This window comes from Ranitomeya imitator, chromosome 2 (genome assembly GCF_032444005.1).
Source record: "Ranitomeya imitator isolate aRanImi1 chromosome 2, aRanImi1.pri, whole genome shotgun sequence".
NCBI lineage: Eukaryota > Metazoa > Chordata > Amphibia > Anura > Dendrobatidae > Ranitomeya > Ranitomeya imitator.
This window is the reverse complement of record NC_091283.1, coordinates 816,795,234-816,812,047: the sequence shown is the minus strand read 5'-3', so window position 1 is coordinate 816,812,047 and position 16,814 is coordinate 816,795,234. Positions and strand designations below refer to the sequence as shown.

The 16,814-nt window shown below is 49.0% G+C and overlaps 1 protein-coding gene across 2 annotated transcripts in view; it reads left to right on the top strand.

Annotated features, from left to right (window-relative positions):
* Positions 1-1,520: 1,520 nt before the first annotated feature.
* GLRX3 (glutaredoxin 3) overlaps positions 1,521-16,814 on the top strand; it is a 41,719-nt gene continuing 26,425 nt past the window's right edge. The window contains exons 1-3 of one of the 2 annotated variants that reach the window (XM_069753903.1): positions 1,521-1,691; positions 5,387-5,495; positions 16,279-16,353. In XM_069753903.1, the coding sequence (XP_069610004.1) occupies positions 1,627-1,691; positions 5,387-5,495; positions 16,279-16,353 (249 nt within the window). In that variant the 5' untranslated portion in view covers positions 1,521-1,626. The remainder of the gene's footprint in view (positions 1,692-5,386; positions 5,496-16,278; positions 16,354-16,814) is intronic. The other variant, XM_069753904.1, reaches the window with a different exon arrangement.

Here is a 16,814-nt window from a genome sequence, read left to right as displayed (position 1 = left end):
TCCTGATCCTGATCCACGGTGGCTCAGTGGTTAGCACAGTGGCTCAGTGGTTAGTACGGTGGCTCAGTGGTTAGCACGGCAGCTCAGTGGTTAGCACGGCGGCTCAGTGGTTAGCACGGCGGCTCAGTGGTTAGCACGGCGGCTCAGTGGTTAGCACGGTGGCTCAGTGGTTAGCACGGCGGCTCAGTGGTTAGCACGGCGGCTCAGTGGTTAGCACGGTGGCTCAGTGGTTAGCACGGTGGCTCAGTGGTTAGCACGGTGGCTCAGTGGTTAGCACGGTGGCTCAGTGGTTAGCACAGCGGCTCAGTGGTTAGCACAGCGACTCAGTGGTTAGCACAGCGGCTCAGTGGTTAGCACAGCGACTTAGTGGTTAGCACGGTGGCTCAGTGGTTAGCACGGTGGCTCAGTGGTTAGCACGGTGGCTCAGTGGTTAGCACGGTGGCTCAGTGGTTAGCACGGTGGCTCAGTGGTTAGCACGGTGGCTCAGTGGTTAGCACGGTGGCTCAGTGGTTAGCACTGCAGCCTTGCAGAGCTGGAGTCTTGGGTTCAAATCCCACCAAGGACAACATCTGCAAAGAGTTTAAATGTTCACCACATGTTTGCGTGGGCTTCCTCCGGGTTCTCCGGTTTCCTTCCACATTCCAAAGACATACTGATAGGGAACTAAGATTGTGAGCCCCAATGGGGACAGTGATGATAATGTGTGCAAACTGTAAAGTGCTGCGTAATATGTTGGCACTATATAATTATTTTGAGACCTCATCACAGCTCCTTCCGCACTTCTATGCTGCTGCCTGCTTATGATTGGCCAGTGCCGTACAGGGAGAAGAAGTACACGCCCCCAGTGAAAGCTGTCTGACAACACCCACTTGGACTTAGGTAGGGTTAACTCATTAAGTGGCAAATGTTTGACTGCTATTATCTCCACAACGTAGAGGCGAAATAAAAAAAAAAAGTTTCATTTCACTCTGCCGCCACTATCACATCGTGTTCAACATGGAAAATTTGGCGACAGGTTTGATATGACGGCTCCGCCACGTCCATAGACCTTAGTGTTTGCTGGGATGGTGTGAATGGTGCCAATGCTCCTGAGGGCCGACCAAAGACACAGGCCAGGAGAGAAAGTGACCGGATACTTATTGCCTGACAGAAATGGATAAAACTGCAACGGAAATCGTTCACATGACTGAGTGGGGGCGCTATTGCTACGCCAGAAACGCGTCCATATTTCATGGTTATTTTATGAACCTTTTCCAGTGCTAAGGGTTATTATCAATTTTTGTTTGGCAATAAAGACGATTCCTTGGATGAGACGCTCATTTCCGCTTTATTAGCACAGTTGTTTATTTTTACAAGCTCTTTGCAATTTTACTAATGTAGAAAGATAACACAAAAGGGAAATGACACAACTGGGGTTCACCAGAGGGATCTGACCGATCGTGCTGCAGTTACCGCTCCTCCTCCCCCGCACATTCGCCAGTGACCTCCAGGCAGACAGCACTGCGCATGTCCGGGGCTCCGCGCTCGGCCAGCGATGTCTGCCTGTCAGGAGCACGTGATCCGCACAGACGCTTCTAGTCCCCGATCGATAGCTCGGCGCTCTGGTGTCCCGTGGTTCCCGGCAGCATGGCGGCGGTGCTGGAGGCCGGCTCTGTGCGACACTTCGAGGAGCTGTTACAGAAGAGTGATAAGTACGTGTGTGAGTGACGGGGGAATATGAGGTGACCGTGCAGTGGGCTGCTGGGGTCCCCTCCGTGCACTGCGGGGCTGCGGACACCGGAGGCCTCAGTGATAGAAGAGGGTCAGTGGACTGCAGGGGACCACGTATGTCGGGGCTCCATGTCTGACCCCTGTGGCACTGCAGGTCCCAGCATGTCCTGCCTGATAGTGTATGAATGCTATGTATTATGCTGCACCCCCCACACTGACTGCACCGGGTATAGCCCCCCACACTGACTGCTGCACCGTGTACACCGGGTATAGCCCCCCCCACACTGACTGCTGCACCGTGTACACCGGATATAGCCCCCCACACTGACTGCTGCACCGTGTACACCGGGTATAGCCCCCCACACTGACTGCTGCACCGTGTACACCGGGTATAGCCCCCCACACTGACTGCTGCACCGTGTACACCGGGTATAGCCCCCCACACTGACTGCTGCACCGTGTACACCGGGTATAGCCCCCCCCACACTGACTGCTGCACCGTGTACACCGGATATAGCCCCCCACACTGACTGCTCCACCATGTACACCGGATATAGCCCCCCACACTGACTGCTCCACCATGTACACCGGATATAGCCCCCCACACTGACTGCTGCACCGTGTACACCGGGTATAGCCCCCCACACTGACTGCTGCACCGTGTACACCGGGTATAGCCCCCCACACTGACTGCTGCACCGTGTACACCGGATATAGCCCCCCACACTGACTGCTGCACCGTGTACACCGGGTATAGCCCCCCACACTGACTGCTGCACCGTGTACACCGGGTATAGCCCCCCACACTGACTGCTGCACCGTGTACACCGGGTATAGCCCCCCACACTGACTGCTGCACCGTGTACACCGGGTATAGCCCCCCACACTGACTGCTGCACCGTGTACACCGGGTATAGCCCCCCACACTGACTGCTGCACCGTGTACACCGGGTATAGCCCCCCACACTGACTGCTGCACCGTGTACACCGGGTATAGCCCCCCACACTGACTGCTGCACCGTGTACACCGGGTATAGCCCCCCACACTGATTGCTGCACCGTGTACACCGGGTATAGCCCCCCACACTGACTGCTGCACCGTGTACACCGGGTATAGCCCCCCACACTGACTGCTGCACCGTGTACACCGGGTATAGCCCCCCACACTGACTGCTGCACCGTGTACACCGGGTATAGCCCCCCACACTGACTGCTGCACCGTGTACACCGGGTATAGCCCCCCACACTGACTGCTGCACCGTGTACACCGGGTATAGCCCCCCACACTGACTGCTGCACCGTGTACACCGGGTATAGCCCCCCACACTGACTGCTGCACCGTGTACACCGGGTATAGCCCCCCACACTGACTGCTGCACCGTGTGCACCGGGTATAGCCCCCCACACTGACTGCTGCACCGTGTACACCGGATATAGCCCCCCACACTGAGTGCTGCACCGTGTACACCGGATATAGCCCCCCACACTGACTTCTGCACAATGCACATCGGATATAGCCCCCCACACTGACTGCTGCACCGTGTACACCGGGTATAGCCCCCCACACTGACTGCTCCACCATATACACCGGGTATAGCCCCCCACACTGACTGCTGCACCTGTACACCGGATATAGCCCCCCACACTGACTACTGCACCATGTACACCGGGTATAGCCCCCCACACTGACTGCTGCATCGTGTACACCGGGTATAGCCCCCCACACTGACTACTGCACCATGTACACCGTGTATAGCCCGCTACACTGCAGCATTGAGTATAGCCCCCCACTCTCACTGCAGCGCTGCAGTGCTGTGTATACAGAGTTTAGACCCTTGCGCTGACTGCAGCACTTTGTACCCCAGATATAACTCCACCTCACTGACTGCAGCGCTGTGTGCATCGTGTCTAGCCCCCCACACTGACTGCAGCGCTGTGTGCGTCGGGTCTAGCCCCCCACAATGACTGCAGCACTGTTTATAGCCCCCCACACAGGCTGCAGCGCTGTGTATCACGAGTATAGACCCTCACACTGACTGCGGTGCCGTGTACCCCAGGTATAAACCCCCACACTGACTGCAGCGCTGTGTGCATCGGGTCTAGCCCCTCACACTGACTGCAGCGCTGTTTATAGCCCCCCACACAGACTGTAGTGCTGTGTATCCCGAGTATAGACCCTCACGCTGACTGCGGTGCCGTGTACCCTGGCTTTAACCCCCCATGTTGACTGTAGCACCGTGTACCCCGGGTATAGGCTTCCACCCGACTGCAGTGCCATGTACATATGGTCGGTGGGTTCTGCCATCTATAATCTCAGGGGGCCTTTAGTGTAATGGAAAGATAGACAGCAGCTCTAGAAACAAAGGCTGCAGCTATACCTAAAGCCCCCATACTCATTAGAAAGCCATCAATCAGCCGATCGTTTGGCCGGAGGCCCTCACACCCGACTCCTCCATACACCCGACTCCTCCATACGTCCTTTATGAGAAAGAGCCACTGCCAGTGGTGGCGACATATCACCTAGAGAACAAAGGATTCTCAGTCCAAAATTAGACATTGTTTTTGGTATGGAATACATGTGTGATTTGTCTACAGTTCATGTTTAATAAATTTACTTTTTATTCATGAAAAATGAAGCAAAACCTGTGTTTTTTTTTTAGCGTCTTTGCATTTTCTCAATGCTTTCTTTGGGTGAAAAATTTCCCTGAAACTGCTGCCAGAATTGGCATGCTACAGATCTCAAATTTAGTCTTTAAATAAAAAAAACGAGCATGTGTGAAAGATTTCTGAAATCTTATAACTTTTGTTGGTAGCTTCTTATTTGCATAAACAATAGGCTGAGGGTGCGTGCACACATTTAGTGTTTGCAGCGGACGAATCTGCTGCAAATACTGGCGTGTTTGCAGGAAAAACGCTGCATGTGATCATAGCCCTTGATTATTGTCCTGGCAGGTTCTGCTGATGTTGGACTAATGTTTATGGGGGCCTTAAAGGGGTTGTCCACTACTCTCTCTCCAGATGTCTCTTTGTCTGAAGGAAGGGAGAGTGAAGCTAGCGCTGATTGGCCGCAGGGATAGCGTGACATAAAAATGTCATGCGATCCCTGGGAGAGTCAATGCCAACACCGCTGAGATGGTGCCTGCAGTGGAGGTAAGAACAGGTGTTATTAGTTTACTGTGGGGAAACAGTGATTCAGAAGGACTTGTCCGAGTAGTGGACAACCACCTTAAGCTGCAACCAATTTATTGCTCCAGTGCATCTAACATAACACCAAAGCAATTTTGCAAATAATCTTGTTCACGTTTTTTTTTTTTTTAACTACAGCTCATAAACAGACTAATATGTTTCTATGGTACCGGACTACAAATAGTTGTCTGGTACAAAATGATGATGAAATTGGAAAAAAAAATTACCCGACGTTTAATAAAAACCTTACCATGGTATGAAAAATTTTATTAGACACTCTTCTCTCTTGATCCTCTGCTTTGTACCATCGTTAGATTTTAGAAGGGTCTGCAACTGTACTCCAGTCTGCCCATGAGAAAAGGATCCTGAGTAGAGGACCTCCTCCATTTATTCCAGATTCTCTAATATGATGGTGGATTACGGTGCATTTTTGGTGATTTTAATAAATCTACCCCATTGACTGACTTATATATTCTATCTCTATTTTCAGGGTTTTGCTCGTTGTACATTTTTGGGCTCCATGGGCTCCTCAGTGTTCTCAAATGAATGATGTTATGGCTGAACTGGCCAAGGTCCAGCCCGGAGTCACATTCGTAAAGGTATAGTACCGTCTGAAAAATAACATTGAAGAGATTGTCCGCCTTTCAGGACAATATTTATTTTCTTGCTTAGGGTACGTGCACATGTTGAGTATTTTCAGTAGATTTTTCTGCAGCAAAAACCACAGTGTTGGCTGGAAAAACGTAAAATATGCGACTTTTTAACATGTTTGTGATGAATAATTACATGTTGTTGAACTACTCTTCTGATAATTCTTTTCACTCTTCTGTCAGAAATATTGTGGGGAGCCGCTTTGTAGTGAAATTATGTTCTTTCCATTTCCGGATTATGGTTCCATCCGTGCTCGCTGGAACCTTTTGTAATTTAAAAACCCTACTGTAACCAATGCCAGCAGTATGTTTTGCAACAATAAGGTTGCGAAGGTCTTGAGACAGCTCGCTGGTTTTACCCATCATGAGATGTTTCTTGTGTGGCAACTTGGTAACGAGACACCTTTTTCTAGGCCAGCAGTTGAACCAGCTGATATTCTTTTTCAGTTAGTGACAGCATTGCTCTTTAACTACTTATAATAATAATAATCTTACTTATAGACTTCAGCTGCTGTTGTGACTTTCCATGGCTTTTTTTCATTTTTCTTCATGTGTTCAACGCTTTCCCTGTGTCATTTCTCATTATTACACATAACTGATAATGTCATGTCAATAGCAAATTTATAAATATATTTACTTAGAAAATAGGTGGTGTTCAATACTTAGGTAATGTTCACACTGCGTTTTTGTTGCATTTTTTGATGCAAATTTTAAGCTGCTTACAAAATAACTATAAAACCAGATTGACAAAAATATTTTTAGCTGCAAATCCAGGTATTTAATTAGATAAAAAAATAGTTTCTAGAGATGGACAATTTCTTTAACTCGGCTCAAAGTATTCTGTAACGTTTGTACTCTGCTATCCATCAGGAATGGACCCTGGCATCAGGCCGACCAGGAGATGCTATGTTGTAGTCCTCTGCATGTGGATGGACCATGTTTGTTGTGAATTCCGCTCTTGGGCTCCCTCCGGTGGTTTTAAGTGGAATGGCTGCTCCTTGGATTTAGCAGTCTGCAGCTGCTTCCACTGATTGTCTTTCTGCTCGGCTATTTATGCCTGGCTCTTCCTTCAGCCAGTGCCACTTGTCAATGGTTCCTGGTTGGATTCACATCTCTCTTGGATTTCCCTGATATACTGACCAGTTCTGCAAAGAAAAGTCCTTGCTTTGCTCTTTTCTGTCCACATGTTGTGGACTTATTCGTTCTGTGCATTCTATGTTTTGTCCAGCTTGTCAGTATGGATTAATTCAGTTAAGCTGGAAGCTCTGGGAATCAGATTTACCCTCCACACCTTTAGTCAGGTGTGGAGACTTTTGTAAACTGTGTGGATTTTTGTAGTTTTCAATACTGACCGCACAGTATCCTATCCTGTCCTTTCTATCTAGCTAGGCTGGCCTCCTGTGCTACATCCTGGTTTCATTCTGTGTATGTCTTTTCCCTCTCCACTCAGTCATTACTTGTGGGGGGCTATCTATCCTTTGGGGATTTTCTCTGAGGCAAGATAGTTTTCCTGTTTCTATCTTTAGGGGTAGTTAGCTCTTAGGCTGTGACGAGGTGCCCAGGGAGTGACAGGAGCATCCCACGGCTACTTCTAGTGTTGTGTTGAGCTTAGGGACTGCGGTCAGTACAGGTACCACCTCCTTCAGAGTTCGTCCCATGTTGCTCCTAAAGCACCAGTTCATAACACATGTTGTAGCTATTCATGTGACCCTGACCTGTACTTTATTATTAAATTGAATCAGTCAGCAGTTTTTTGTGATATAATCTGTCAGCAGCTTTATGTAGGAACAGAGACCCGGATTCCCAGCGATGTGTCGCTTAGTAGTATACTGGGTGCAGCAGTGTGATAGAATCACAGGTTTCTCTGCTACGGATTAGCAGAGCTCGGAATGCTGAGCTGTGTATAACCCGCCCACACCACTGATTAGCGGCATTCTGTCATTACACAGAAAGCAGCCAATCAGTGCTGGGGGCATGGTTGGACCAGGAGGCATGAGACAATTAGTCCTTCAGTGATAATCTTCTGTTGATAAAACACTGAATTTATTGAAACCGTAACGCACAGAATAGTAAGTGATACATCGCTGGATTTGGGGTCTAAAATGATTAAGATACAGGATTTTGCACAATAATTAGACTGTAGTAGTAGTTCTAGTAGTAGTAGTTCTAGTAGTAGTAGTTCTAGTAGTAGTTGTTCTAGTAGGTCTAGTAGTAGTAGTTCTAGTAGTAGTTCTAGTAGTATTAGTTCTAGTAGTAGTAGTTCTAGTAGTAGTAGTTCTAGTAGTAGTAGTTCTAGTAGTAGTTCTACTAGTAGTTCTAGTAGTAGTAGTAGTTCTACTAATAGTAGTAGTAGTAGTTCTAGTAGTAGTAGTTCTACTAATAGTAGTAGTAGTTCTAGTAGTAGTAGTTCTAGTAGTAGTAGTTCTAGTAGTAGTAGTTCTAGTAGTAGTAGTTCTAGTAGTAGTAGTTCTAGTAGTAGAAGTTCTAGTAGTAGAAGTTCTAGTAGTAGTTCTACTAGTAGTATTTCTAGTTCTAGTAGTAGTAATAGTTCTAGTAGTAGTAATAGTTCTAGTAGTAGTAATAGTTCTAGTAGTAGTAGTTCTAGTAGTAGTAGTTGTAGTAGAAGTTCTAGTAGTAGTTCTACTAGTAGTAGTAGTAGTTCTAGTAGTAGTAGTTAAAGTAGTAGTAGTTCTAGTAGTAGTACTAGTAGTAGTTCTTTAACCCCTTCATGACCCAGCCTATTTTGACCTTAAAGACCTTGCCATTTTTTGCAATTCTGACCAGTGTCCCTTTATGAGGTAATAACTCAGGAACGCTTCAACGGATCTTAGCGGTTCCGAGATTGTTTTTTCGTGACATATTGGGCTTCATGTTAGTGGTAAATTTAGGTCGATAATTTTTGCGTTTATGTGTGAAAAAATTGGAAATTTGGTGAAAATTTTGAAAATTTCGCAATTTTCAAATTTTGAATTTTTATTCTGTTAAACCAGAGAGATATGTGACACAAAATAGTTAATAAATAACATTTCCCACATGTCTACTTTACATCAGCACAATTTTGGAAACAAAATTTTTTTTTTGCTAGGAAGTTATAAGGGTTAAAATTTGACCAGCGATTTCTAATTTTTACAACGAAATTTACAAAACCATTTTTTTTAGGGACCACCTCACATTTGAAGTCAGTTTGAGGGGTCTATATGGCTGAAAATACCCAAAAGTGACACCATTCTAAAAACTGCACCCCTCAAGGTGCTCAAAACCACATTCAAGAAGTTTATTAACCCTTCAGGTGCTTCACAGCAGCAGAAGCAACATGGAAGGAAAAAATGAACATTTAACTTTTTAGTCACAAAAATGATCTTTCAGCAACAATTTTTTTATTTTCCCAATGGTAAAAGGAGAAACTGAACCACGAAAGTTGTTGTCCAATTTGTCCTGAGTACGCTGATACCTCATATGTGGGGGTAAACCACTGTTTGGGCGCAGGGCTTGGAAGGGAAGGAGCGCCATTTGACTTTTTGAATGAAAAATTGGCTGCACTCTTTAGCGGACACCATGTCACATTTGGAGAGCCCCCATGTGCCTAAAAATTGGAGCTCCCCCACAAGTGACCCCATTTTGGAAACTAGACGCCCCAAGGAACTTATCTAGATGCATAGTGAGCACTTTGAACCCCCAGGTGCTTCAGAAATTGATCCGTAAAAATGAAAAAGTACTTTTTTTTCACAAAAAAATTCTTTTAGCCTCAATTTTTTCATTTTCACATGGGCAACAGGATAAAATGGATCCTAAAATTTGTTGGGCAATTTCTCCTGAGTACACCGATACCTCACATGTGGGGGTAAACCACTGTTTGGGCACATGGTAAGGCTCGGAAGGGAAGGAGCGCCATTTGACTTTTTGAATGAAAAATTATCTCCATCGTTAGCGGACACCATGTCACGTTTGGAGAGCCGCCGTGTGCCTAAACATTGGAGCTCCCCCACATATGACCCCATTTTGGAAACTAGACCACCCAAGGAACTTATCTAGATGCATATTGAGCACTTTGAGGTGCTTCACAAATTGATCCATAAAAATGAAAAAGTACTTTTTTTTCACAAAATTTTTATTTTAGCCTCAATTTTTTTCATTTTCACATAGGCATCAGGGTAAAATGGATGCTAAAATTTGTTGGGCAATATCTCCTGAGTACACCGATACCTCACATGTGGGGGTAAACCACTGTTTGGGCGCACGGCAAAGCTCGGAAAGGAAGGTGCGCCATTTCACTTTTTGAATGAAAAATTAGCTCCAATCGTTAGCGGACACTATGTTGTGTATGGAAGGTATGTAGTGTATGTCAGGTTGGTGTGTGTGTGGTGTAGTATTAACCACACACACACACACACACACACACACCTGACGTACACTATACCACACCAAACTGACGTACACTACGCCATACACACCCTGACACTACGTCAGGTTGGGTTGTGTAGTGTATGTTAGGTTGGTGTGTGGTGTAGTGTACGTCAGGTAGGTGTGTGTGGTGTAGTGTACACCACACACACACACCAACCTGACGTACACTATACCACACCACACACCAACCTGATGTACACTACGCAACACACACCAATCTGACACACTACGTCAGGTTGGTGTGTGTGGTGTAGTGTATGTCAGGTTGGGGTGTGGTGTAGTGTACGTCAGGTAGGTGTGTGTGGTGTAGTGTACACCACACACACACACACACACACACACACACACACACACACACACACACACACACACACACACACACACACCAACCTGACGTACACTATACCACACCACACACCAACCTGATGTACACTACGCCACACACACCAATCTGACACACTACATCAGGTTGGTGTGTGTGGTGTAGTGTATGTCAGGTTGGGGTGTGGTGTAGTGTACGTCAGGTAGGTGTGCGTGGTGTAGTGTACACCACACACACACACCAACCTGACGTACACTATACCACACCACACACCAACCTGATGTACACTACGCCACACACACCAATCTGACACACTACGTCAGGTTGGTGTGTGTGGTGTAGTGTATGTCAGGTTGGGGTGTGGTGTAGTGTACGTCAGGTTGGTGTGTGTGTGTGGTGTTGTGTATATCAGCCTGGTGTGGGTGAGTTCTGTAGTGGAATATCAGGATGTGGCTAGTCCACGGACGTGTGATGAATTCTGAAGCATTCATTCAAACACAGTCCAGGTTTGTCGGGACACGTTTCACATTGGAAACGAGTTTCCCTTCTTATCCCCCTTTTATAGCACACCCGGCACCTTTTTTTTGCTCTCCCCTCACAGGGAAAATGTTGCACCGGTACCATACGGGAACCTTGAGTTCCAGCAGTGCTGGGGCCCGCTCCTTCCACGCCTCCAATCAGGGCCTTTATCACCGCCTCCTGGAACTGAAGGAAGGTGTTGTTGGTCTGGCCTGCACATCGTGATAGCACGTATGCGTTATACAATGCCATTTGTACGATGTGCACAGCCAGTTTTTTATACCACACCTTCGTCTTCCGCATGGCACTATAGGGCTGGAGGACTTGATCAGAAAGATCAACTCCCCCCATGTGTTTGTTGTACCCCAGCGCACAGTCCGGTTTGTGGACCTGTGCTGGGGTACCTCGAACAGTGCTGGCCGTGGTGCCGGGACCATGGATTGTTGTCAAGAAAAAGACGTCCCTTTTGTCTTTGAACTTGACCGCAAGCATGTTGCCACTACATTGGGCCCGGCTCTCACCCTTTGGGAGAACCTGCTCAATTAGTGACAAAGGTAAACCCCTCTGGTTTCTGCGCACGGTACCGCAAGCGACGGTAGCTCTGGCAGAGAGGGATTGAAAGAGTGGGATGCTTGTATAAAAGTTATCAACGTACAGATAGTAACCTTTATCAAGCAGCGGGTGGACCAAATCCCACACTATTTTCCCACTCACCCCCAGAGCAGGTGGACATTCTGGGGGCTGGATACTGCTGTCCTTTCCTTGATAAACTCTAAAGCTGAGAGTGTACCCTGAGGTACTCTCACAGATCTTGTAGAGTTTTATCCCGTACCTCGCCCTTTTGCTGGGCAGGTACTGACGGAACTGAAGCCTCCCTTTGAAGTGGATGAGGGATTCATCCACACAAATTTCCCTTTGGGGAATGTACACTTCAGCAAACTTGTTGCTGAAGTGTTCGATGACCGGCCGAATTTTGAACAGTCTATCAAAATTCGGGTCATCGCGAGGAAGGATGTCCGTATTGTCCCTAAAGTGGAGAAATTTATGAATCGCCTCAAAACGTTTGCGTATCATAACCATGCCATATAATGGAGTTTGATATAAAATATCAGTATTCCATTATTGGCAAATTTCTGGTTTCTTCACAATCCCCATGTGAAGGACCAGTCCCCAATATTTCATCATTTCTACGGAGTCAACGGGATTCCAAGTAGAAAATGGTGAACTTGGGTTTTGGGCAAAAAATTGCAGGGCGTACAAATTTGTTTGCTCCACAATGAGACTGACGATTGACTCCGAGAAAAAGACTTTGAAAAAGTCTATCTCCCGGAGGTTGGCAGTCTCAAATTGGATTCCTGATTGGGGAATGAAATCAGGAATCCGTGGAGCAAAGTTTTCAGGGACGGGGGTCCAGACGGGGGCACTAGTGCTAGGTTGGGCGTCACTAGCACTAGGTTGGGGGTCACTTACACTTGGCTCCGACTCTCCTCCCCTGGGCTCCGGCTCCCCTTCCCTGGGCTCCGGACGATTTCTCGACCTGCGACATCTTGGGGGTGGCGAGTCGGTGTCACTAGGGGAGGAAGAGTGGGAGGAATACAGAAAAGTGGGGTCCTCTCCCTCACTATCAGCTTCGGAGGCAAGAAAGGAATATGCCTCCTCAGCTGAGTACAGCCTTTGTGACTGGGATGAGCGGGACATTGTGTGTGTGGTGCGTGTGCGTGTGTAAAAAAAAATCTAAACTTTATTATAGTGTTGCGTGTGCGTGTGTATGTGCGAGTGTTTGGTGCAACTCTTCTGCAGGAGGAGGCTATCAGGTGCGGGGAGCTGTCAGACGCGCGTGGGGGCTGTCAGGCGCGGGGGGGCTGTCAGGCGCGGGGGGACAGGAGGGGGCTGAGGAGATGCAGCGTCAGATGGAGATGAAGCTGGCAGCAGCAGGTGATCAGGGGGGCAGGGGGTGATCAGGGGGGCAGGGGGTGATCAGGGGGTGTAGGGGGTGATCAGGGGGGGCAGGGGGTGATTAGCAGTGATCACTAAAGAGGGTGATCACCAGGGGAGGAGGGGATGACAGACGCAGGGGGCGGTAGGAGAGAAGAAAACACAGCAGCAGGTGATAAAGGGTGGCAGAGGGGTGATCAGGTGGACCGGGGGGGGGGGTATTGGCAGGGAGTGATCAGGGGAGGCAGGGGGTGATTAGCGGTGATCACTGAAGAGGGTGATCACCAGGGGAGGAGGGGCTGACAGACGCAAACGCGGTAGGAGAGAAGAAAACACAGCAGCAGCGGGTGATGAAGGGGGGCAGAGGGGTGATCAGGTGGACAGGGGGGGCAGGGGGTGATCAGGGGGGGTAGGGGGTGAGCAGGGGGGGGCAGGGGGTGATTAGCGGTGATCACTGAAGAGGGTGATCACCAGGGGAGGAGGGGCTGACAGACGCAAACGCGGTAGGAGAGAAGAAAACACAGCAGCAGCGGGTGATGAAGGGGGGCAGAGGGGTGATCAGGTGGACAGGGGGGGCAGGGGGTGATCAGGGGGGGTAGGGGGTGAGCAGGGGGGGGCAGGGGGTGATTAGCGGTGATCACTGAAGAGGGTGATCACCAGGGGAGGAGGGGCTGACAGACGCAAACGCGGTAGGAGAGAAGAAAACACAGCAGCAGCGGGTGATGAAGGGGGGCAGAGGGGTGATCAGGTGGACAGGGGGGGCAGGGGGTGATCAGGGGGGGTAGGGGTGAGCAGGGGGGGGGGCAGGGGGTGATTAGCGGTGATCACTGAAGAGGATGATCACCAGGGGAGGAGGGGCTGACAGACGCAGGGGGCAGTAGGAGAGAAAACACAGCAGCAGCAGCAGGTGATAAAGGGGGGCAGGGGGTGATCAGGTGGACAGGGGGGGGCAGGGGGTGATCGGGGGGGTAGGGAGTGATCAGGGGGGGGGGCAGGGGGTGATTAGCAGTGATCACTGAAGAGGGTGATCACCAGGGGAGGAGGGGCTGACAGACGCAAACGCGGTAGGAGAGAAGAAAACACAGCAGCAGCGGGTGATGAAGGGGGGCAGAGGGGTGATCAGGTGGACAGGGGGGGGCAGGGGGTGATCGGGGGGGTAGGGGGTGAGCAGGGGGGGGCAGGGGGTGATTAGCAGTGATCACTGAAGAGGGTGATCACCAGGGGAGGAGGGGCTGACAGACGCAAACGCGGTAGGAGAGAAGAAAACACAGCAGCAGCGGGTGATGAAGGGGGGCAGAGGGGTGATCAGGTGGACAGGGGGGGCAGGGGGTGATCAGGGGGGGTAGGGGTGAGCAGGGGGGGGCAGGGGGTGATTAGCGGTGATCACTGAAGAGGGTGATCACCAGGGGAGGAGGGGCTGACAGACGCAGGGGGCAGTAGGAGAGAAAACACAGCAGCAGCAGCAGGTGATAAAGGGGGGCAGGGGGTGATCAGGTGGACAGGGGGGGGCAGGGGGTGATCGGGGGGGTAGGGAGTGATCAGGGGGGGGCAGGGGGTGATTAGCAGTGATCACTAAAGAGGGTGATCACCAGGGGAGGAGGGGCTAACAGATGCAGGGGGCGATAGGAGAAAAGAAAATAGAGCAGGAGCTGATGATAAAGGGGGGCTGGGGGATGATCGGGGGGAGCAGGGGGGAGGGACCGGAGGTTGGGGGGAGTGGAGGACAGGAGAGGGGAGGTACCTGTCCTCAGCAGCAGCGGTGGTACTGGCGGTAGCAGTGGGGGAGGCGGCGGTAGCAGTGGGGGATACGGCGGCGGCGCTCTCAAGCGGTATGCAGCAGCGGCGGCGGCGGCGATCGCGGTGTCTGGGGGGGCAGGTGTGCAGTCGGGCACCTCGCTCCTCGCTCCTCAGCTTCCACGGATGGGATGAAGCTGAGGAGCGAGGCAGACACTGTTTTTCTCCGCCCCTCCAGCTCTGATTGGAGTGCTAGCGTCACATGGACGCTAGCTCCAATCAGAGCTGGAGGGGGTTAAAAAAAGGTCACCAGGAGCGATCGTAGACCCGGGGGGGGGGCAAAGCCACCCCCCCTGGGGTGAAGTACAGGTCCCCCTGCACCTGCGGGTACGGTGACATTTGAATGACCCCGGTCACCGGACCCGCAGGGAAGCATTCCCGCCATGACGCCACATAGGCGTCATGGGTCGGATTGGCACCGACTTTCATGACGCCTACGTGGCGTCATGGGTCGGGAAGGGGTTAAAGGGATCTGTAATAAGTGAAGAATCGTTGGGGGTCTTTCCAGTGAGACCCTTACTGATCCTTACAAATGTATTTTGAAATGCTCCATGGGGAATGGCGTGCGCCACTCTGTTCATTCTCCTTAGGATTCCTGTAGATCTCTGGCAGTGCCAAAGTGATTGGAGCGTTGGGGTCTGTGTGCGGCTTCCGGATTATTAGAAGGGCGGGGGATATTCTGAGAACCAGGTGGGGATCACAGCAGTCGGGTCACTAATGATCCGCAAGTTATCACTTATCACACCTTCATTTTTTCTTTTTTTCCTTCCGTAGGACAGTCATAAGTTATAGATGGGTATTTGGGAACTGGAGTGGAGACAGACTGCCCCATGTGGTTCCTGTGTCGCTCTCCAGCACATTTCCCGGCCATTTCTTCCCTTCACTCCCATTGCCTTGCCCCTCTAACGCCACATTTCGACAGCTGGTGCCGCTTGTACCGTGCATGCATTAATGGAGGGAAATGGGAACGAGGCTTAATACAACATAACATAAAGGACATGCAGATTAAGGAGCAATATTAAAAAGCTGTCGCATCAATTCTAAACTGTCCTTTCCCGAAAACCCTGCTCCTCCGACTCACTAATGTTCGATCACCTGCCACCATTTGTCTTTAATAATTACTGAGCGTTATCGCTCATTGTTCTGCTTAGAAACGAGCTGCGGCACGAAGGGTTAAGCGTAAAATTTACCCGACATCAATAGCTTATTGAAGAAATTCTCCTTTCCCTTCGCTTTTTTCTTTTTTTTTTTTTTTTCCTTTTGCTTCATAATTTGCAGAGAGCTGCAAATGTCAGTCTTGATGTACTGCCTCTCGAAATTAGTCAATAGAGCAAACAGCTAGAATTGCTGTGGGCAGAAAATAAGCACTGTAATCATGACATAACTGGGGTCAGTGATTTATGGATTTCAATATAGTAGTAGCTGCATATGATTGAAAATTTACTAGGTCACTAGTGCACCAAAAAATTTTTATTTGCAGCCTCGGGGCATCTTTTGAAATGTGCAACAAAATAAGAACCCTTGAACCTGTTTTGTCATAGTGCAGGCTCAGTGGATGACAGGGGCAGCCTGGCGAGCCTCATTTAAATGCAAATGACTTGCAAAGTTTTGCATTCAACTCCATTTTAAACATCCCAAGTATCCCTGCGAGGGTTTTCTAAACGTGCCATAAAAAGGGACATGAAAATAAAATTACTTCAACATTATAGTTTTTTTTTCTTCTTTTTTTTTTTCTTCCTCCTTTTTTATTATTTGAAGCTTGAAGCCGAAGCCATTCCTGAAGTGTCGGAGAAGTACGAGATCACCTCTGTGCCAACGTTCTTGTTTTTTAAGGTAGGAAACACAACGGAAATGGATAATTTGTGTGTGTGGAGATGTGTCTATAGATGTATGTATGTATGTATGTTTGGACAAATATTAACATTTTTTTACATTTGTTCCAGTGCATCTAGTTTGCATTTATACTGTTCTCTATGCTGAGCGTAGCTTTGGGGTTTCCGTCTAAATTTCCGAAAAAACAGGATTGAAACAAAGAAAACCTGACGGAGCCATTCAGAATAATGATACAGATGGAGGCACTTTGGCCTGATCTGGCAGTATCCTATATTTTCCAGGCTGATGCATTAGATTCTTTGTCTACTTTTCTGTCCACCTAAAAATGTCACTGCCAATACCAGACTACATTGACCCCCATTTTCCTAATTATAATAAATGGTCCTGTCGTGCTTCCATTTGACTCCCATTTTTACATTTGTATTTACATGGAAACCCGATGCAGTGCTCAACGTAGAGTG